We start from the raw sequence: 22097 nt of genomic DNA, 5'->3' as shown, positions 1-22097 counted from the left end.
GTGGATCCCGGTCGGGCGCATACGGGAGTCTGTCTGACTGTCTCTCCCTGTTTCCAAGCTTCAGAAAAATGAAAAAAGAAAAAAAAAAAAAAAAGAAAAAAAAAAAAGTTAGAGTTGAATCACCTCTTGCCTTTAAGATACAATTGTTGGTATGTTCCCCAGATCACATTGTTCGTGTTTACTTCTTCACTTCGCCGTTAACTTCCTTGAGTGTCCGCCTAAAGGCAAGTTCATGGCTTTTCGTGCAGTTTTATTCTCCATCCTGGTCTGACTTGGGTGAAGCTCACATCCCACACTCATGTCTTCACTTCTTCACTTATTATTATGGGATGATAAGGGGGGAAATGCCATGAATTAAGTTATCGCCCATTCACAGCAGTTGCACAGTCTGAGACAGAGAGGCACTCAAACTGAGCTGTGGCCTGGCACTTGGTGGCCCTCGTGATGGCCACACCTCTGTCTCGGCAATCCTGAACATCCCAGGAGTTCAGCACATGAAACGTGGCTCAGGATAGTAATTTATAATTTATTTATTCCAACCAGAAAGGTTGAGCAGTTGACCCAAAGTCACAAACATGGTAACTCACAGAGTTCCTGCAGTGTGTCACATACAGTATAAGCTGGCTCTGCTGAAACTCACCGTGCTCTACTGTATAAATGAAATTTAGATTCTGTTGGGGGGACTAGAAAAATACACAACTAATGGCACCATAACATAGATGGTACCAAATGCCAGATATCAGTATCACGTGATAGGTTTGGAATATTAAGATCTATAAAGATTCTTTTTTTTTTTTTTTTTTTTTGTATTTTTCTGAAGCTGGAAACGGGGAGAGACAGTCAGACAGACTCCCACATGCGCCCGACCGGGATCCACCCGGCACGCCCACCAGGGGGCGACGCTCTGCCCACCAGGGGGCAATGCTCTGCCCCTCCGGGGCTTCGCTCTGCCGCGACCAGAGCCACTCTAGCACCTGGGGCAGAGGCCAAGGAGCCATCCCCAGCGCCCGGGCCATCTTTGCTCCCATGGAGCCTTGGCTGCGGGAGGGGAAGAGAGAGACAGAGAGGAAGGAGAGGGGGAGGGTGGAGAGGCAGATGGGCGCCTCTCCTGTGTGCCCTGGCCAAGAATCGAACCCGGGACCTCTGCACGCCAGGCCGACGCTCTACCACTGAGCCAACCGTCCAGGGCCAAGATCTATAAAGATTCTTTTCAGTTTCATCACTGCTCTATCCCTACCTAGAACGGTGCCTGGCATCTAGTAGGCATATATCTCTTGAATGAATTTCAGATACAAATAACAGCTTAATTGTAAGTTAGAGGCAGGAGAGATGGTATACCTCTGAGAGTCAACTGTAGATACTCAACAGTTTTGTATGAGAATACCATCCTGTTTGCTCCAAAAGGCTGATCTCTTGGCGTCAACAGATCCTTGGGTGTGACGTGGAGAAGGGAAGCCTGTTGACTGCCCTGCAGACAGGGAATCACTGCTTACAGTGACTCTGGGCTGGTCACAGTGGTTGTCCACCTGTAACAAAGGTGTGGGGCTTTCCTGAAGTGCGGTTTTGCATTTCTTACGTTTCTGGTTCCATTTATTCGCATTTTTGTTTGTTGTTTTGTTTTGGTTTTTGCCTCCTCTTCCTCACTGTAAGGGGTTCAAGGGTATGGGGGAGGGGGCTGATCAAAGAAAAAGATTTGACCACAAGAGGCAGTAGCACATAGCAAGCTTGGGGTGGGGACTGGACAAGGTTGGATGAGACCGTTTATGGCACAGGAGCCACTGCCCAGAGAGGCGAAGAGGGCAGGGAACCCCGAGAAGGAGGGGGATCAGAGAGTGGCCCCGTCCACGTGGCAGGGGACACAGTGAGGAGTGTCCACGCCAGAGAGCTCTAAAGGACAGTGGCCACCTGGGGTCTTTATGGTCTGGGTTTATCTTATCTGTTGCTAATAGCTGGGGGGTGAGGTGTCCTCCTGAAAGCAGGCTTTAAATGGTTAAAATTCTACTTTGTTTGGGCTACTTAAAAACAAATGGATGTGTAAAAACTTGAGTTTGATGTGGGTGGGTTTTTGAGGTAATAGGTTTCAGCATGCAGTGAAGAAATAAACAACCTAGAGACATCTGATTATATTTGTGTCTTTGTAAAAGACTTTTAATACTTTTTTTTAACACAAGATAAGGAAAAATCAGTGAATAGAGAGTTGAGCTCCCTGGGGATAGTTACATATGCCTTTTGCACCATTTCTATGTTTGTGGCAGGCAAACCATGAAGTTGAGGGACAAATGAGTTTGTACCTCTGGTATCCTCTGAGCTTTGGGAAGAAAGGTCCTTCCAGTGCTCACCTTCTTGTGTTTTGCAGGTTGACAGCAGGGACTGGGCCCTCAACGGGAACACCCTCTCACTTGATGAAGAAACGGTCATTGATGTGCCTGAGCCCTATAACCGCGTGTCCACATACTGTGCCTCCTTGGGACACAAGGCCAACCACTCCTTCACTCCAAACTGTATCTACGACATGTGAGTATGACACCGAGCTGCTGAGCAGCTCGGAGCCTCTGGGCCCTGAAACAGAGGGGGACCCGGGAAAGCTGTTGTCTTGCCTGGAGGAGGCTGCTCCCCCAGAACCTCTGGGGGTCCCCTGCCCAGGGCCTCACGCTGATGACTTGAAACTCAGAATCTAAACAATCCCACTCTTTGGCCTTGGCAGGCTAAGAAATGGAAAGTACATTGAAGAGTAGGAATGCTATGGAAGTACTATGTTTTATTATGGCTTTCTTTTTTATCCCCTTCAATTGTTTCATTCTGGAAAGTTAAGGATGGTGTTATTTGAAATAATAGTAAAAATTGAAATTACTCTGCATAATGGAGAGTAGAGAATGCTTTCATGATGTGAAAGAAAGGAGGAAAAAATCCTAAGCGTAAGGCACGTGGTCTCAGCACGGTAAAAGACCTATAACATCGAAGAGTCCCGCTTATTTGCAAATAAAGAGAAGTGAAGTGTCGACAAATGCCACAGCCTGGATGAGCCTTGAAAACATTATGCCAAGTGCAAGAAGCATTGTCCAATAGAGCCACACCCACAGAGACAGAAGGCAGGCCAGTGGCTGCTCAGCGGTGGGGCAGTGGGGAGCAATGGGGGTGATGGGTACTGAATATAGGAGGTTGATAGTGGTGACAGATGAATTTTATGATACATAAATTATATCTCAACAAAGCTGTTATTTTTTAAAAAAAATCAAATAATCCTACTACCTTCCTCTTGGGATTTGAGTGTCTTCTTCCAACTATTCATTGAACCTCTTCTTGGAAACCTCTGTTGTTGGGGAGCTTACTATGATCCACAAAAGGTGGTTTTCTAGACAAATAGATATTCTGAAATTAGCTTTTGGGTTCACTGAATGTTTCTTTTTTTTTTTTTTTTTTAATTGAACTCAAATAGGTTACCCTGGAACATCTAGCCCTTGGCCCTAATTGTCTCCCTTTCTTTCCAGTACACTATGTCACTGTCTCTTCCATATGGTGACCCTACAGATAGTTTAGGCGTTTGTATCTGCCCAGGATATTCTCCTCCCAAAGTCAAGTATCTCTGACTGTTCCTTAAAGGACACAGTTGGGACTCTTTGTACCATCGTCATTGCTGCCCTTCACTCGGCCCAAGAATGCCAGCTCGTCCTGCGAGCCAGGGAGCTGCGAGCACCTCGTGTGCTGCCCGGCTGTAGCTTACAGCCCCTCAGTCCTCCAGCCTGTTAACGGAAGTGGGATCAGCTCCATGCATTTAATCTGTAGGAAAATTGCCAGGATTTGACTGTCCCTTCTTGCAACCCTGAGACGGCTTAAACCTCGGTCTGGCCGGGACTCGCTCTCCTTGGCAGTCGGTAACAAGTACCGACGCTACAACTTCTGTTTAAAAGACGGGTAGAAATGGCAAAGGATGTATGTCGTGTGAAATGAAATGCACCCTCTTTATGAACTCCAAGGCTTTCATGGCCAACGTGAATTAGGCTAAAACCTCGTCCCAAGCTGCCCACAGCTTAACAACAGCCCTGCAAAGCAGCAGCAACAAGGATACTAAATGCCATTTAGACCGCTGTTTTAAAACAAATCAGTTCTATGATTTCACTGCAAGGTCGCAATTTGTTCTCGCCAGAAAGAAGAAGGAACAGGAGACAAGAGAAGGAACCATTTGTGCAAAATCAAGTCCCTATACTTGTCAGGGTTCCTCTTTCAAGCCAAGTGTGACCAATTAGTTATTTTGGAGCAATGGGTAGACTACCTGAAGAACAATCAACTATTTATATATAATTCAGATACCAAATCATGGCATTCATCTGTTTCTTAAATCATTGACATTAATTGCACACTCAGTGCAAACTAAACAAGGCCTCTCTATGCTGTTTTAACTGCAGTCCAGCACAAAACGCCAAATAGGCAAGGACTACTTCTTTAGCTGTAAGTACAGGGAACGTGACCAGGGCCCACCCACACTGTGCAGCTGATGTTTGCGGCACGCTGACCGCGCTCCAGAGGGTGCGGGGGCTTCACACGCAGGATCGGGTTCAGTCCTCCCAGGAACTCAGTGTGGCCACTCCTGTTCCTGCCTCTGATCACAGACAGGAACCGCAGGCCTCCCCGTCACAGAGGCTAAGTGCTCCCGACCACTGTGCGTTAGTACGGCCTTCAAGAGCCAACACTGAAATTGAGTTCTTTCTTTTCAGTCTGCCCTTTTCCACTCTCTGAAAATAAGGACAGTGAGCAGAAAAGTGCAGATACAAGAGGATTGTCAGAGAAGTCGTACATAGGCCTCTCACAGGATTTCTTTCGGTGTACCAGAAGATTAACGAGAGCTCTATTTCAGAAGTATTATTTTTTTAATTAAATGTTTTAATTTGAGCCTGACCTGTGGTGGCGCAGTGGATAAAGCGTCGACCTGGAAATGCTGAGGTCGCCAGTTCGAAACTCTGGGCTTGCCTGGTCAAGGCACATATGGGAGTTGGTGCTTCCAGCTCCTCCCCCTTCTCTCTCTCTGTCTCTCCTCTCTCTCTCTCTCTCTCTCTCCCCCCCCTCTCCTCTCTAAAATGAATAAATAAAAAAATAAAAATAAATAAAAATTTTAAAAAAGATGGCTCTTCTAAAAAAAAAAAAAAAATGTTTTAATTTGAGACACAGAGTTGTGATTTTAGTGAGGAATTCCTGAATCCCTGACCCAGCAATCTGCTCTGTGATAGAGCACAGCCTGAGAATCCTGTGCACATGCACGTACGCACACACGTGCAAGCTCTCCCACGTGCACGCTCTCACGAGTGCATGCTCTCACACGTGCACACTCACACACATGCATGCTCTCACCATAGTAACTAATATTAGTGGGGTTCTCACTTTATGCCAGGCACTGCGTGACCTTATATATGTAACCCTATATTGTCACAACCACTCTTGTCAGACAGGGATCACTAGTGTTACAGTTTTGCAGGTGAGGAGAGTGAGATTCAGAGATAGGCACTCAGTTTTCCCAGAGGAGGCAGTGACCGTGTGCGGAACCAGGATGCACACTCAAGTCGTCTGACCCCAACTCGGGTTTTGGGGAAACAGGACCCCTGAGTAGGGTAGACATAGAGGCCCCCTGGAATGAACTTGGCCTTGTTCCTTTTAACCCCACACAAAAGACGTCCCCAAAGCGCAGACACAATCCTTTCCCTCCACCGATAGAGGGAACCAGCCAAGGACTTATTACTATCATGCCCCAGGTGCCAGTCTAACTTTAGGCCAGGAAACTTCTCCTTTGATGTCCCAATGCCTTTGGTTCAAATGTGATGAGAAATGCATGAGACTGTTTTGGGCAGATGTGTATAAAAACAGAGGTCGTTTCTTTCTGGAGAGTGAGCTCATTTGGGGCGTCAGCAGCCATCAGGGGAGTCCATTACTTACTAATTCCCTGCCCTCCTGAAGGGGCCGGGCAGGAGGCTCTGGCAGAAGGTGGCAGGAGGGGACAAGAGCGAGACTGTGGCCTCTTTTCCTGAGGGAACCCCGTGCGGGGTAAGGGGCTCCCCGTCCCAGGAGGCCCCACAGGGTAATGATAAGTCAGGTGGGCAGAGGGCTCTGGACTTCCATCGTGGAGAGAAATCTTCATCTACGTTTTTGCTAGAAGGGAAGACGCCCTCTATCTGTAGAGAGCAGAATACAGTCTTTTGCTTTTGAAAGTCCCCGGGGCCCCTTCTGACAACGCCGAAGTTCCCGAGCCTTCCCTCCCCAACCCTCCCCTTCCCCAGGTACCAGGAAAGCTGAAGCCGCAGGCCAGGTGACTGAGATGTGGACAGGCCGCGCGGGACTCCATTTCTCATTCAGGACAGATTTTTGCTGTTGACCATCATTGTTGGTTTATAGCCACAGAGTGCCAAATATGCTCAAAAAAGGAAGCTAGAACAGCACTTCTGAAACTTTAATGTGGCTGTGACTCACCGGGTGGAGTCATTAAAGTGAAGATGCCAATCCAGCAGGTCTGGATGCGGCTGCACCTCCCCCCCCCCCCCCGCCCCATTAGCACGTGGGGGAGGCTTGTGCTGCCGCCTTGTGGGCCCCATGTCAGGGAAGAGCACGTGGGGGACTCCTGCCTCGGCCCGCCACGCCCCAGCCTTTGCCTCTCACCTGCCCGGGAATGACCGTGTACATCTTGATGTCTAGGTTTGTACACCCCCGTTTCGGGCCCATCAAATGCATCCGCACACTCCGAGCTGTGGAGGCCCATGAGGAGCTCACCGTGGCCTATGGCTATCACCACAGCCCCCCGGGGAAGAGTGGGCCCGAAGCCCCCGAGTGGTACCAGGTGGAGCTGAAGGCCTTCCGAGCCACCCAGCAGAAGTGAAGGGCCTGGCTCCGGGCTTCCAAGACCCGGAACAGAAACTTGGATCTATGCACTACGTTTATCCGACTGTGGGACAACCAGGGACTGCTCGGGCTCTGACATCACATCCTCTCACTCTGTGTCCGCAACGACTTTCTCGCATACTAACTAGATTTGACTGTATTACTCATACCAGATTTAAAATTAGCTAGCCTTGCCACAGCGTCCTACTGAGAGGTATTGTCGAGCACTTGACATAAGACAGCGTGATGTTCCTGGGTGGTTCAAGTCTAAATCTGGGCCACATTCAGAGATGCCAAATGATTAGACTGAAAAAGGGGAAGGGGGGTTTTTTCAGTCATTTTTAGTCAGTGGTTTTTCCATGATGTTTTTTCCTATGGCCAACGCTAAGTGTGTTGTTCGCCCACCTGCAGATGGGCTACACGGAGGACAGAATTACTACATTTCTATTCTCTAAATGTAGTAGAATTTGCCTTTTAACTACCTTTGATCTGTATCTTGCAATAGAATGGCTTTGTTTTTATTTTTTTTCCCCTAGCGAATAGAACCTCAACTTTTTGAGTCATTTCAGCCCTTGGCACTGTTCTCTCTACCTTAGATACCTTTTACAAAAGAAAACTTCCAAATGGATTTTGTGTCTGCCAGTGTGGGGGTCTCCCTAGCTCTTTCTATATCATTGTTTCATTATTATGTCCTAATATAAAGAACTGGCTCCTAGAGCCAGGGTATTATTATAGAATTATTATTCTCGCATGTAAACAAAGATATCCTTGCATTAAGATGTGAGAAGAAAGAGTTTACTTTGTGTGCATTTAAGTTATGGAAGAGTTGTAATATATACATTTAAGAAAGATGAGAGGGAAGTTAGCATTTCTAAGCAGTGTAACTGTGGCAATTTTACAATATCCTCAATAGTGCTAGTGATGATGATTTTTTTTTCCTCCTTGCACACACATTAAATGTACATAACACAGAGCAGTCTGGCTTGTGGCACAGTGCATTGAATTCAAAAGTCAAAAGCTGAATTCTGACACAGAATTCAAAAGTTGTGTTTTTTGTTTAATCGCTACTATTAAGAGAGACATACTAATCACTAGGTACATATCAAACCTTAACGCTAAAACTTTTCATCCTTGTAATTTCAAAGCACTTATCCGCTTCAGAGCATTGTGAATTAAGAATAACACCTGTATAGTTTAAAAGCAATGATATCAATAGCATTTCAGCCTTTTTGCAAGCCATGTGTAATCACAACTGCAGAAATAAGGAGAAAAACCCTGTTTTTAGTTTAGCTAATTAGGTATATAACATAACTGGGATTGCTCTGAGTGAATTCTGAGAGTGTGGGGTCTGGGGACGCACTTACCACACGCCAGAGCTCTGCCTTCTCCAGATGCCTCCATGAGGTAGCCGAGAGGTCTGGAGAGCAGCAATGTCTCTGACCTGCAATTGTCAACGGTGGCACCTGTCACCTGAGTCAGTTTGGTCCTGAAAGCTGTCATTGGCAGTTAGCTCTGGCTGAGTAGAGAAGGCTTGCTAGGAGGGAGACAAAAATAAACAGGCAGAAGAAAGTTTGATAGTTCTTGTCAGTTACAAAATGCTCTTAGGAAGAATTAAACGGTCATGCTTGACACAGGGAAGCTCACGACCTTCAGTTCAGGCAGCTGGGGTGACAAATGCCACCTTTCCTTTTTTTTTTTTTGCAAGGCCAAGCTTTCAGGACCTCCCTTCCCCAGCAGGGCCAGAACAACTAGGTGGCATGTTCTTGGAGAGGTAAGCTGATGGTTCACATGTGAGAGATTGTCCGGGTTGCCAGAAGGCTCTCCCATGAAAGACCAAAGAGAGTTTTTAGATTAAAAGGCACCAGGATAGGATTGCTTCTATTCTGTAGAAAGAGACCATTCTGCAAACTGTGACAGGTGGGCAGTCTTGGGACTTGTATTTTGATAGGTGCTTTAATTCAAATGTGTCCCAAAGTGAGTGACTGTTAGCAGGAGGAAGATGGCTTTAATTAACCCCAGTGAGTTGAGTTGTAGAGTCAGGTCAGGGAGGGAGGTCAGGAAGGTGAGGTCACACCTCTGGTTCAACCACACTCAGATTTCATTCCTGAGGGCTGTAATGCTCTGGTTGGGGCTGCAATGGGTGGTAATTTCTGTCCTAATGAACTACTCTAGCCCATTTAAATGGAATCTTCCTTTCTCTCTCTCTCTCTCTCTTTCTTTCTTTTTCTTTCTTCCTCCTTTCTTCTTTTTCCTCCTTCCCTCCCTTCCTCTTCTTTCTTTTTTTCTTTTCTTTTTAATAAAAGGGATAGAAGAGTTCTAAGTAGTGATTAACCAGCTAAGCCGTTACATATCAGATGGTAACGCTCTGAGTTTATGACCCAGACTGTGTCTTGACCTTCAGCCGAATCCGAGGAAACAGACCCGGGCAGAGCCTCTCTCCACCTTCCTCCTTCCTCTCAGGGTGTCTGCTGGCTTTCCCCCTCCCCCACACCCTTCCTCCTCTTTCTGTGTTGTCTGCGACGAGGCCTGGGTGTCTGTGTGTAATGACAGCCGCAGATGACCTCTCCTGCTCCACTCCTCTCTCCTCGGTGCTCCGACCTCCTCCCTTGCTGGTCGCTCCAGCTCCAAGTGCCCTGGGGTCCCTCTCTGTCCATCTTTCCATCTGTGTGGCCCTCTCGCCATCTACTCTGTTCTGTCTTGTCTGGCTCTGTTGCTCCTGCTGTACACACACACACACACACACACACACACACACACACACACACACACACTCCCCTGGGTAAGGCTTTGTCACTGAGTACAGTGGGAGGGGGCTTCAGGCTCACTGCGTTCCCTAGGTAGGAAAAGAAGTCAGGGGGTTGGCGTCCCCTAAGGAAGTCACTGCTGGGTAAATAGCGTTTGTTCCTTGTTTGAGCCCCAGTCGAGGGGGAAGCCCCGGGAGGTGCTGTTCTGCTGAGTCTTCACGTCTGTGTGGGAGGAAGTGTGTCAGGACACAGCTGGAGCCAGCAGCGCCATCAGCGTATCAGTCACAACAGAAATATGGGAGGTTCCATGTGGTGGGGAAGAGAGGTATCACTTTCTGCTTGCCCCCCAAAACCGGTTGCAACCTGTGGGTGTGCAGGATGCCACCATCTCGGGGAGATGTCACTCAGAGCCATCCCAGCCCAACTCCTGCATGTCTAGAACTTTCCTTAGCAGCTTCTCTATGATGAAATATTATCTTGCGTTAGTTAGGAACAGGAACTAACCGTAGGAGTATGTCCCCAAATGGACGTTGGAACGGGCTACCCAGAACAGCTGGGAGAACTGGTTTCGACGCAAAGAAAGGATGAGATTACAAAGCCACAGGCAAGGAACACTTGAGTTTTGTAGGACCTATTCTTATTTTAACCTGCTTCATCCCTGCTCTCCCAGAGAAACTAAGAAGGAAATTTGTTTTTCAAGACCTCTTTGAACCTGCCTGGGGCTGTGGTTAAACTTGGTCGCCCTCCAAAGGCTCTTCACACTTGAAAATCTATTTCCTGATTCGCCAACAATCTGGAAAGGCTACGGTGGAGGCCAAGTGTAACCATTCACAACATGTCATCGTAACTATTAAAATCGCAGTAACTCTGAACAGTGAATTCAAGGGTTGTCTTCTCAGTAAGACAGTGTGTGGCACTTTAGTCCCTTTCTTTTAATATCTAAAATTTTAAATCACTCAACTGCAAAATGCATTGAAGATCTTACAAGAAGGTAAAGTTTGTTGTGCTTTGTTTTAAAATAGTTGCCTCTAAGTTTCTGTCTTCAGAGTAGTGATTTAGAATCCAGACATCTTTTGTTTTAGAAAAACAAGCAAAACTATGTTGCAAGACTAATCGTTGTGATGTTTATTTGCCACAGATCAAAGGTTCACAAAATATATTAAATTTACATCTACTTGAGGTACCTGGATAGATTGTTTGTTTGTTTTTCCTTTGATCTTCCCTTCAGGAATTGGAGACTCAGTGTCACTTTTTTTTATTTTAGAAAAGAAAATCTAAATTTTAATAGTTTTATTTTGCCAAATGTGTGCAGACATATATACAAAGCAATGAAACTATTTCAAGCCATACAACCATAGGGGTGGAAATCCCTTTCACAAATTTTAATGTGTTTGTATGTAAATAGATGTTTGTATGAAATATTTTCATGGTAGAATGATTATATTTAAATGAAGTTGAATTATTCCAGTGCTGTTTAAACAAATTACAAAATTTTTGGTGAGAATTATGAGTCTATTGAGATATAATGCAGGTCAATTTTGATTTTTAGAAATCAATAAGCCTACAAGTAACTCTGACCCAAAGCGACTGCCCTGCGCAGTTGCCTCGTGTGGAGAGGCTTGTAGGTTTCCCAGTGCCTCAAGTCGCTCCTGGTGTAAGTTAGGTGCTCGTGGAGGTCTGTCCACCTTTTAGTGACCCCACTCCAGGCCTTCAGGGGCCTGCGAGTGAGTTCAAGGCATTAGAGACACAGGTGCATTTATCCAGAGCACAATTTCTTTGCAGGGCAGCAGAATCAGAAGCCAGATGTGGCCAAGTGTACCTCCGAACTGGGTTTTCTGGCCACCATCAACCGCCACCCTTACTGCCTAGTCACACATGTCAGGGAGGCTGCCCTCAGTGGAGTTGGGGTTCAGACCCCGGGGTGGGACTTCACGGTTCTGCCAGCAGTCCCTGCCTCCTGACCTCCACCTCGCAGAGAGGCAGGAGGAGGGTGCCGCTGGCAAGGGGCCCATTTCTCAGCACAGTCCATTTCCTGTCTCAGCTCTGGGAGACTATGCATGTAAGCACCAAGCTTCCAGCCAGAGAGAGACGCCCTCGGATAAGGCCAGCCCTAGCTTCCTCTGTCTGTGACTTCAGTACCCTGAGGGCATACCTCCCAACTCCCCTGATTCTTATGTTACTAAAACACTCCTTCCTAATGATTTTCAACTTGAGTGGGGGTTTTCTTTTTTCTGCTTTGGTCCTGGATATAATGAAATGATCAGTTTTATGACAAATTTTCACTGTGTATACTAGCAATATGTACACACACGCCAATGTATCTTCCTTAACATGTTGACTTGGTTACATTTTGAGTTACTATAATTAATCTTGATTCATGTATTGGGAAATACAGGGGCTATGTAATGCCTGCTTATTATAGAAGAAATTGGGTTCATGGTTCTGAGCTCCCTACTTCAAAAGTTTTTTCCTCCTGGGTTTTCTACATTCTCTTTTTAATTCTGAAATGCATTTTTGAGGTTGTCAGGTATGTTTACGGATTGGAAGCCAGGGGTACGCTTTCAGCATTTATTGCAACCAAAAGTTAACCCCACCACAGTTAATGAGCATCTTTGACTGGTCTCTTGTAGAATTTGAACTAAATCTATGAGCCTTATTCAATATCTATAATTCTATGATTTTTTTAAATTATGGGAAATTAATGAAAGATGTTTACATGAATAATGTTTGCCCTTACTGTGTTATGAATGAGTTTTTTTGTAGTGTGTCTGGGTGCATGTGCAAGAGAGTAGGAAAAAATGTTTCTGAAACAAAACTTGACAAATATTTGTAATGAAAAGTAAATTTAAAGATTGCTATAATTGCGCTATAGAAACAATGCAAGTATTAAACAAAATATACAATTATCTGTCATTGTCTTCCTTTAATCGTCAAGGGCAGAAAGGGAAAAACTTTTTTTCTTATGAACCACAAACGTATATATTTAAATTACTAAGCAAACCTTACATTTAAGTTGTTAAAAAATATCATTGACCATTTCCCATTTTCAAAGCATGGTAGTAAGACTTGAGGAGGAGAGCGGGAAGATCAGGAGTTTGCTGTGTCCTTGGCATGACTCTGCATACACCCATGCACCAGACACATCAGCAACATCTACCCACAGTGTCTCTGGTTGATGACATAAATATTAAGGGTATTGAATGTAAAGGAGGCGATCAGGGAAAATATCTGGCAGTTGAAAAAACAAAACAAAACCCTGCCCTCACTGGGCCCCCCCTTCTCTGCACCCATGGGAGCGGACAGGCCGCCTGCCACACCTCATCGATTGCTTAATGAGTGAACCATCTGGGTGACCTTGGTGACCTCCCTTTTAGATGACTGGTTTTGGGGGACCAGCAAGTATATCTTAGTGGGTGCATGCAAGCATTCTCCAAATATTTGATGTGAGAATGAGTGACTGAACTAGAGTGTCTTTTTCTTTTTTAATCATGTTCTCAGTTCATCCATTCTTTCAACACATATTTCTCAACCTTTACCAGCTAGCAGTCACTATTCTAGGCCCTTAATGAACCAGTGCACAAAAACAAAGTCCCTGCCTTGTGGAGCTTACATTTCCTTGGGGACACTAGTTCGCAAACCCGACAGAGAATGATGTATGTGCCAGGTAAGCACTAGGGGACAAGGAGGGGGGAAGGGAAGGAGTGTTGGGGGAGGGCTGCAGGGGCCAGATCAGGAAGACCTCCCTGAGAAGCAGTGGCACCAATGGGGGGCTCTGGGGAAAGGCTCCAGGCCCAGAAGGGGCTGCAAGGAGCCAAGTCCTAAGGTGGTAGTTTGCATGGGGTGGTCAAGAATGGGCGGGCCAGGGAATCAGATTCCAAAGGGCCCCCAGAGCCATTTTAAGGACTTTGTTTTTATTTATTTATTTATTTTTCATGTTTATTTTAGAGAGAGGAAAGGAGAGAGAGAGAGATAGACAGACAGACAGACAAGAACATTGATCTGTTCTCGTATGTGCCCTGACCAAGAGTCGAACCGGCTACCTCTGCGCTTGGGAACGAGGCTCTAACCAACAGAACTGTCCGGCCAGGGCACGGTTTTGCTTTTAATTTAAAGTGCAATGGGAGGTCAACCAATGGTATAAAATGCTAAACAAACCAGCTTGGTTACTGCTGGTTCCAAATACTCCCGTGACAATTTAATTATTAGCTCCTCCAGTGGAGGGCTCTGAACAAAGAGTGGTAAGACAGACCAGACTGCCCCGGATGACAGCGTCACTCTGGGTGTTCACAGGTGGGGCGCAGACTGCTGTGGGGGTGGGGACCCGGCCGAAACAGGCAGTACAGCGTGATGGTGGGGGCGCGAAAGAGGCAGTGGCGACAAGAAGTGGATGAACTCTGGATGTACCATCAAGGCAGAGACACTAAAATCTGCTGAGATGTGGGGTTAGGTATTTATTTTTTAAAAATAAAACGTAGGTTTTATATTTTAGGTATGGTGAGGCCAACAGATCAGGAGACAAACGCCACTGAAAAGATAGTTCCAGTGCCCAGGAGGAGAGGGCACACCAAGCATGGGAACTGCCCGAGGAAGCACATCAGGGGCGGTCAGTAGGCGGAGGGCGGAGGGGAGGTGTGAGCGAGGACCTCACTGTGGTTCCTGGGGGAGAGAAAGCAAGGCAGGGCAAGCAGGGTTAGGACTGGCTAGTTTAAATGACTTCAGCAGGCTCTGGTGTAGGGACCGCCTCTAATGTCTGGTACCTGGCTCTGGGGTGACAGCGGCCGGGGTGAGGGACCAGGGCGGTAGAGAACCTATAAAGAAGCTGGTTGTTTTGAAGGCTCAGGATTAGTTGCTTTGTACATGAAAGGCAAGAGTGGTTTGCTATTTCTAGGAATTGGTTGCCCAGGGTCAGCGGGAGCCGGACCCCAGATGTTCAAGCTTCAGGATAAGAAGACACGCTTAATACACTGGGAAATAAGGAATCAAAGCCAACTCTGAATTTTTGTCTGAGCAAGTAAAAGAATGGAATAATCACTGGGAAAACAAGTTCTGTCACCACCATTCCTAGTGGTGGTCTCACCCTGAGTCGCCTGCATTCCTGTTTTTATTTCTAATTCTGTAAAAAACCCATTCATTTTTCCATGGCCCAGCACCCTCTTGTGGTGAGAATTTTTATTCTCATACTGCTGCCGAAAAGAAGCCATAAGAGAAAAACTTTTAGCCAATGGATAACTTAATATATTTTAAAAACAAACATGAACCCTGAGCCGGTGCTTATTTCTGTCACTAGATTGAACTTTGAGTAGCTGAAGGAACACACCATTTCCAGGGCTTTTTTTATTGTTTAAATAAGCCCAAATTTCAAAAGGGCTAATAGCACTTTTGGAGCCTACAGTTAACTACATTGAGCAAAGCTTGTTTATCTTTTAAAACAAACAAAAGCTTTTTTTATGCCACATAGCACTTGAACATCTAGCTAGAGCACAGTTTTCTGCAAAACAGAGGTTATGAGTTCATTAGCCCTAAATTCATCAAACCTTGTACTTCTCTTATCACTTTTTTTCTTTTTTTTTTGATGAGCCGGCAATGGGGTAAGAGACACAGATCACCAGGGGAAGTGACCTTCCAGGTAACCACATGCACAAACTGTGCAGAATGGAATGGAAGTGTGTAGATACCTTCACCAACAAGCAGCGTCCTTGGTGTTTTCTAGATTCTGGAATCTAGCTCCCAGCCACAGCCAAGAAATATAGTTTCTCCAAAACAAGGAAATCTGGCCTGACCTGTGGTGGCGCAGTGGATAAAGCATTGACCTGGAAGGCTGATGTCACCAGTTTGAAACCCTGGGCTTGCCTGGTCAAGGCACATATGGGAGTTGATACTTCCTGCTCCTCCCCCCTTCTCTCTCTCTCTCTCCTAAAATCTTTTTTAAAAAATCATTCAAAACAAGGAAATCTTAAATAAATTAATAATAAATGGAATAAAAAGTGGAGCTATATTCAAGCTTACCGTGTAAGCAGGATACACATTGAGGGGGAATTGTGTCCATCCCATACCTACTAAAAGGAAACTAATTTATCCCAATAGGATGGAGATACTAGAGAAATTTCTAAAAGTTTTTTTTAGATAGTAGAGCTATTCACAATATAGCACTTAACCTGTGTGTTTGTGTGCGTGCATGCCTGTATGCCTGTGTATATTTGTGTATACGTGCATGTGTGTTTGGGTGTGTGCACGTATGCATGTGTGTGTGTGTGTGTAAATGGGAACACCACTTATCTAAAGACTTGCATCACCCTGGCTACAGGGGACACAGCCAGAAACCTGAAAATAGATGGCTTCCGAGCAGCCAGTCACTATTTAGACGTTCACACACTTTGTTCTGCAAAGCTCCCTTGACACAGTGGCTGTGGAATGTCAGATCCCAGCCTCAGAGCCTCTGCCCCAGCGAGATATGACAGCCAGCAAGCGGGGAGGGGGTGTATGTGAGACGCATTAGAAAAATGGGGCTGGTTTTCTAAAGTCTCTTTTCCAGTTTTTCTCACCGTAGCTTGAAACCTGTGAACTGAACAGTCTCTGCCTATGTCCCGTGTCCCCATTTCAGGGAGCAGAGTCCCCTGGGAACGTGTGACCTATGCAGATCCTTGGCCCCTCCCAGAGACCCTGCCTGTGGACTGAGTCCCTGGGCAGCACACTGAACGCCTGGTGTTTCTGCTTTACGGTGCAGCGCAGTGATGCTCGGGGTGAGACTCCTGAGTAATTAAGGTAAAAGTAAGTGGGATGTACCCTGCCTTATAATAATGGTAAAAATCGCTGTCTGGGAGCCGGGTTCATTCAGATCAGCGCAGGGCAGAGAGATCTAAAGTTGTCAGAAAAAAAGAAAAAAAATGGCTCTCAAACCAGCAGAACCTGATGTGATAAAAAAATATCTTTAAAAACAATCAGGATGTTTGCCAATTTTCTTCAAATCTCAGTGCAGGAGGTGGGGGACATGGGGAAGATGTAGATAAAACCGGACCGGCCAGGTATGCATGGTGATTGAAGCCGGGCGATGGCTACATGGGGTTCACGGTCTCATACTGTGTATCTTTATGTTTCCAAAGCTCCACAATAAAAAGTTCAAGAGAAAAGAGAAAGTTATTAACAATAAACATATTTAAAAACAAGTGCCAAAGAGGCAAACATTACCTGTCCTAATTCTGTCCAAGTAATTGTTTTCTTTGAATTTCCTGAGCTCATTGGAAAACTAATCTCTACTGTGAAATAGATCTGTTGGGTAGCATTAAATGTTACATCTATATATATAAGTGAAAACTCCCTTGTTCTCATTCCTGGAGAAAATATTCTGATGGTGTTAAGCATAGCTCTTCAACCCACAGTCACATTCGTCATTCCCTGTGACCAGACCAGGATTCTGGTTTTGATTCTAGTCTTATTACAAAGAATTATAGAGTTTACCATGTAGGAGCATATTCCTAGTAAACCCACTTCCCAGGCACACGTGAACCTATGTTGCCACGATCCACTGGAAGCGAAGAGATAGTAAAGGTGAGGTGCTTGCTGTTAACCTCTCCCCAGTGCAGACGGTGGAACCAGGGCACCCGATTCCCTAACGTGTAAGGCACAGTCTGCCTGGCATCCAGTGTCAATTCATGCATTACATATTAGCAATGCTGAATTCCTAAAGCTACATCATCTATATTCATGCAAACACAATATTTGAGTATGTGTCCTTTCCACATGCCAATGAACTGTCTTCCATATCCCCTGGGGTACACGGCCTTACCACTGTGTTTGGTGAAACTATTCCCTAGCATAACCGAAGACACTATTATTTTATTTTTTATCTTCTTATTTTATCGTTTTATTGATGAGAGACAGTGAGCGAGACAGATCAATTTGTAGTTCCACTTATTTATGCATTCATTGGCTGCTTCTTATATGTCCTAACCAGAGATCAAACCTGCAACCTTGGCATACTGGGACAATGCTCCAGCCAACTCAGCTACCAGCCAGGGCTTTTTCTTCTAATTTCTAGAAGGCTTCTTTCCATTCTTCTTGTGGACCGTTAATGGCAAAAACGCCATTATAGATTCGAGGCTTGGCAGGGGGCTAAGTTCTCCCCCCTCCATCTCCATATTTGGCTTTGATGCTGAGTGTTTGCACCCACTCCACTTCCTTCCTTGGGTTGCAGGAAGCAATATACATGCCCTTCCTCTGACTCTTTGTTTGTTTCAGATGTTTGTAAATTTCACTAATGTATCCTGTTTTTGCCTTGGGAGAATTCCTGTCTTAGCCTTTGATGTGCAACTTTGTATCAGGGTCCTTGATTTGCATAGGTCTATATAATAAAGCGAACTGGGGCTGTGAGGCACTCAGATGCTGCCAGGCAGTTTGAGGAGTCCTCCCGGTCCCATCGGTTTTGTTCTGACAAAGTGTGTTTCCTTAATTCCGCACTGTTATTAGGAGCCGCGCTGGTCCGTGGCAAGTGGCGCCCGAACAGACGACTTGAGTATGAGTACGAGGAAACTAAAACTGAAGGAAGGTGACGGAACTCCCCAAAGTGAAGTGCGCACAGTGAGTAAAGAAAGTTTTTGGGGAAAGTGTAGTTGGGAGTAAAAGAATATGGGACAGATAGGGTCAAAAGTAAGGGACCTTTATGTAGAAATGTTTCTGTATGAAGACAAATCGTTGTCTGAAGAGTATCAGGGTGCGCTGGAAACAGAGGGATGTGAAAACGAGGATAACTTGGAGTCTGAGGATGACAGGGGGGATGAAAAATCCGTGGCTATGGCTGCCTTAGCCGCGGGGCCTCCGCTGCCCTCAGCTCCTTCCTACATTCAACCCTCTGCTCCTCCATTCCCTTATCAGGCTGATTACCAGGCTCGAAATGTAGGGGAAACAATAAATGATGGTTTTACCCATTTTCCTGTTGTAGAAAGACAGGATGATACAGGGAGACTAGTGCGAGAACATAAACCTGTACCTTTTAAAACTCTGAAAGAGCTTAAACTTGTTTGTGTTCAGTATGGGCCTACTGCCCCTTTTTCACTTGGTTTATTAGATACTATTAGGGCAAAGGCTCTTCCCCCAAATGACTGGAAGGCGATTGCTTGTGCTTGGCTCTCTGGGGGTAATTATTTGCTGTGGAAGTTGGACTTTCATGAAGGGGCTGTTGAGGTAGGAGAAAAATCTCAGCATAGTCAACCTGAGCTGCCGGTTACAGCAACTACAGAATTTGAGAATGGATAGGAGATTCAGGTATTAGGAAAGTTACAGCTTTTCCTGTCCTGATCTGATTTTCTTTAATGTTTTGGCTATGATCTTCTGAACTATCATTTTGTTTCTTGTTCTTTGCCTGGAGGTTGAGGCAGGGGACCTGTGTTGGATTTGACTATAGGAAATATCCCAGCAGCTGCCGAGAGCAAATTTTCTCGGGGAGATTTTATTTAGTCACATCCTTCAGTCTCTGTCAGAAAATGCCCTGACTAATATCAGGCAGGCATCTTTCTAATCTGGATGTGCTCTGAAATCCCGGGTTTCTCTCTGGTTTGTCTGGTTTGTTTAATTCTTGTCTCTGTTTAGTCTTTGCTTAATGTTGTCAAAATGTGTCTGTTTTTAAGGTCTGAATTAAGTTTGTTTTTGCATGCAAAAATTGGAAATGCTGGCTCTAATATTTAGAAAAAATAAAATGTTTTTAGAACTTGTAAGGAGCACTCATTTAAATTTAAATAGAATGTAGATCCTTAAGTCTTACTGATTTGGTTAGTGCACGTGAGGTGTGTTCAGAGTTAGGAGCCAAATAGCAACTTAAGTATTAGGAAACTCCTGCAAATCTTTGTCATGCTCTTTTCACTTTAAGTTTTTTGAATACTGATGTACAGGGTCATTCAGCAGCAGAGAGACTCTGGAACCCTGCAAGGAAAGCCTTCCCTGAAGTGCGATGGAGGGACCCACTCACAGGAATCTGGCAAGGGCCAGACCCTGTTCTCTTATGGGGCCGAGGATATGTGTGTGTTTTTCCTAGGTCTGCTGAAGCTCCTCGGTGGATCCCTGAACAACTAGTGAGACACCATGATTCTAGATGAGAGACTCACTTCACAAGAGCAATTGTATGAGGCTTATTTTATTATGCTCTCTCCCCTTTCTCAATTATTATTATCTAATTTTTTTAAATGTTTTAGATCATTTTATTTCTTTCCTGCTCCATTGCTTGAAAAGAGGGTGAAAGGGGGGCCTGATTTGGGTATTGCTGAATAGAAATCTCATACGGCTGTCTTGAGATTTTTCGAGAGAGATCTCTGTTTAGTATATATCCTTATTACGTTCCTATTAAGGTAGCCCTACTTAAGATCAAGCAGGCCATAGTTTAATCTCTAAAACCCCGGGTTTCACTCTTGATTTGTGTGATTGTATGTGAAGTCTTTGTTTAATGTCTAAGTGTTTTTGTTTATAAGGCCTGAATTAAATCCTTACATGAAAAGTAATGATGATAATAGTTTTGGAAGTGCCGGCTGTAGTATTGAAAACAAAACGGGAATAATTTCATTTCCCTATATAAATATAATTTTGTTTGGAATAAGTAGAGCACGCTCATTTTGGATCCAAAAGACTTGCTGGTTTGGCCAGGCTGCTCCAGGCCGCAAGTGAAAGGCTTGAAGCAGCATAGATTTACATAATAAAAGTGTAAAGATTTTTTTTTTTACTATAGGAGAATAATGAGGATCACACTGGGATTTTTCAGTTTTGATATGTACTCTTTAAGGTGCCTGTTAATTAATTTTAAGGGGGTATTTTGATAAGTGTGGGAATGTTGCTTAAAGGTGCATTTACTCTATTTTTGTTAAAAGTTAACAAAGTCAAGAATTTCTTGCAATCTTTGAAGTCAAAATATTGTAAAGTGTGCTTAACATTTGCTTGAAGATTCAATTGTAAATAATATAAAAAGAAACGGGGGGGGGGGGGAGTCATGTCCTGGAGCTCCTGCAGGTCTACCCTGTCATGCTTTTTACTTCAAACAGTTTATTTTGAATGCTGATGTACAAGAGATGCCAAAATTTTTGTCCTGCAAATTACTACCTTTTTTTTATTTTTATTTGATTCCAGCTAATAACACTGTTTTGTCTTTTCCCGAATAGCTCCAGATATATAGGCAGATAGGGACTCTCAAGCCCCTCAGCGAGATCTTCTGAGCATGGCTTTTAAGGTACCAAGAGGCCAAAAAAGCCCAAAGGAGATCAGGTAAAATACTAGCTCTTGGCATACTCCCTCAGAGGCTCCAACGCTCCAACTGGAACTTCATCAGGGCTCTGCTTCAATAGTGGAAAGGATGGTCATTTGAGCCAAAGCCTGCCAGGCTTACATGCCTTTGCTGTGAGGAAGAAGGGACACACTGGAAGGTAGGCTTCCCCCTCACTCCTCTAAGGGAGAGTTCAGTCTCTTCCAGCCCTGCTCCAGCCACCTGTGACCTAACCTTGCCCAGAATACTGGGATTTGCCACTGAAGGCTGAAAGGTGCCCAGGGCCATCGGCCGCTTCTACGACACTGTGGACGAGCCTGGGGTATTTCTTCCAAGAAGCCGGTCGACTGGTCTCATTTACACAAGGGCCACTTAACTATGTCTTGCCTGAATATTCAGGTTTGTTCTTCTTCCCTCGAAGATCTCTGTTGTGGGTTTTGATAGTCCTGTTTTCTGCTGCTTTGATTAATATATAGTCTTTCCTTTATTCCTCCTTCCTTAATGCCCCACTCATATTTTAGGCTAGGACCTACTCCTAATTCAGAGCTCCTTTTTTCCTTTTTTGCCAACTTAACAAATTTACCTCTGCCACCCAGCTTAGTGTATCCCAAGGTTCTCCTCACCACCCCATGGCTGTAAAGCTCCAGTATAGGACCCCTGGGTTCATCTTTCCAGCTTGAGGAAAACGGAAGCTCCGTCTTCATGCGTGCTGCAGATGGCTTTTCCAGTCTACCTGGGTCATTGCCAGCTGGGAGCAGCGGTCATTGGGACTTTGACGCTAACTGCAGAGTGTGGAAGTGTGACGGCAATTCCAGTGCCATGAGGACTTCTCCTGAAAGTGGACTTTTCCTGGACTCCTGCTCCTGTGACAATTTTTGATGGACTGAACTGGGGTTGGGTTGCATTTGCAGAGATTTGGAATGGTGTTGGTGCCAACTTGGACTTGGTGAACACTTTTAAGGATATTACTCTTTTATAGATTCTTATTGTATTAGCTTAAAGAGTTTGCTTAAAGGCTTTAATCACTGTGATGTATTAGTATCCTTGTTTTGGGTATCTGTTAGCATTGGCTATACTAATTTTGTGTTTGTTCTGTATTTTCTCCGTCTGCCTCCAAATTAGAAAATCAGATGAGTGCAAATCTCAGCACAAATTAAAAAGAAAAGGGGGATATGTTGTGGACCGTTAATGGCAAAAAAGCCATTATAGATTCGAGGCTTGGCAGGGGGCTAAGTTCTCCCCCCTCCATCTCCATATTT

At 45.0% G+C, this 22097-nt stretch overlaps 1 protein-coding gene across 2 annotated transcripts in view; it reads left to right on the top strand.

Annotated features, from left to right (window-relative positions):
• Positions 1-12506, top strand: part of SETD7 (SET domain containing 7, histone lysine methyltransferase) — a 49337-nt gene extending 36831 nt beyond the window's left edge. For both annotated transcript variants that reach the window (XM_066385421.1, XM_066385430.1), the window contains exons 8-9: positions 2357-2514; positions 6676-12506. In XM_066385421.1, coding sequence (XP_066241518.1) covers positions 2357-2514; positions 6676-6856 — 339 coding nt within the window. In that variant the 3' untranslated portion in view covers positions 6857-12506. The remainder of the gene's footprint in view (positions 1-2356; positions 2515-6675) is intronic.
• The last annotated feature ends 9591 nt before the right edge of the window (positions 12507-22097 follow it).

Source organism: Saccopteryx leptura, chromosome 1 (genome assembly GCF_036850995.1).
Source record: "Saccopteryx leptura isolate mSacLep1 chromosome 1, mSacLep1_pri_phased_curated, whole genome shotgun sequence".
NCBI lineage: Eukaryota > Metazoa > Chordata > Mammalia > Chiroptera > Emballonuridae > Saccopteryx > Saccopteryx leptura.
The sequence above is the reverse complement of the archived record's forward strand: the minus strand, read 5'-3'. Positions and strand labels throughout refer to the sequence as shown.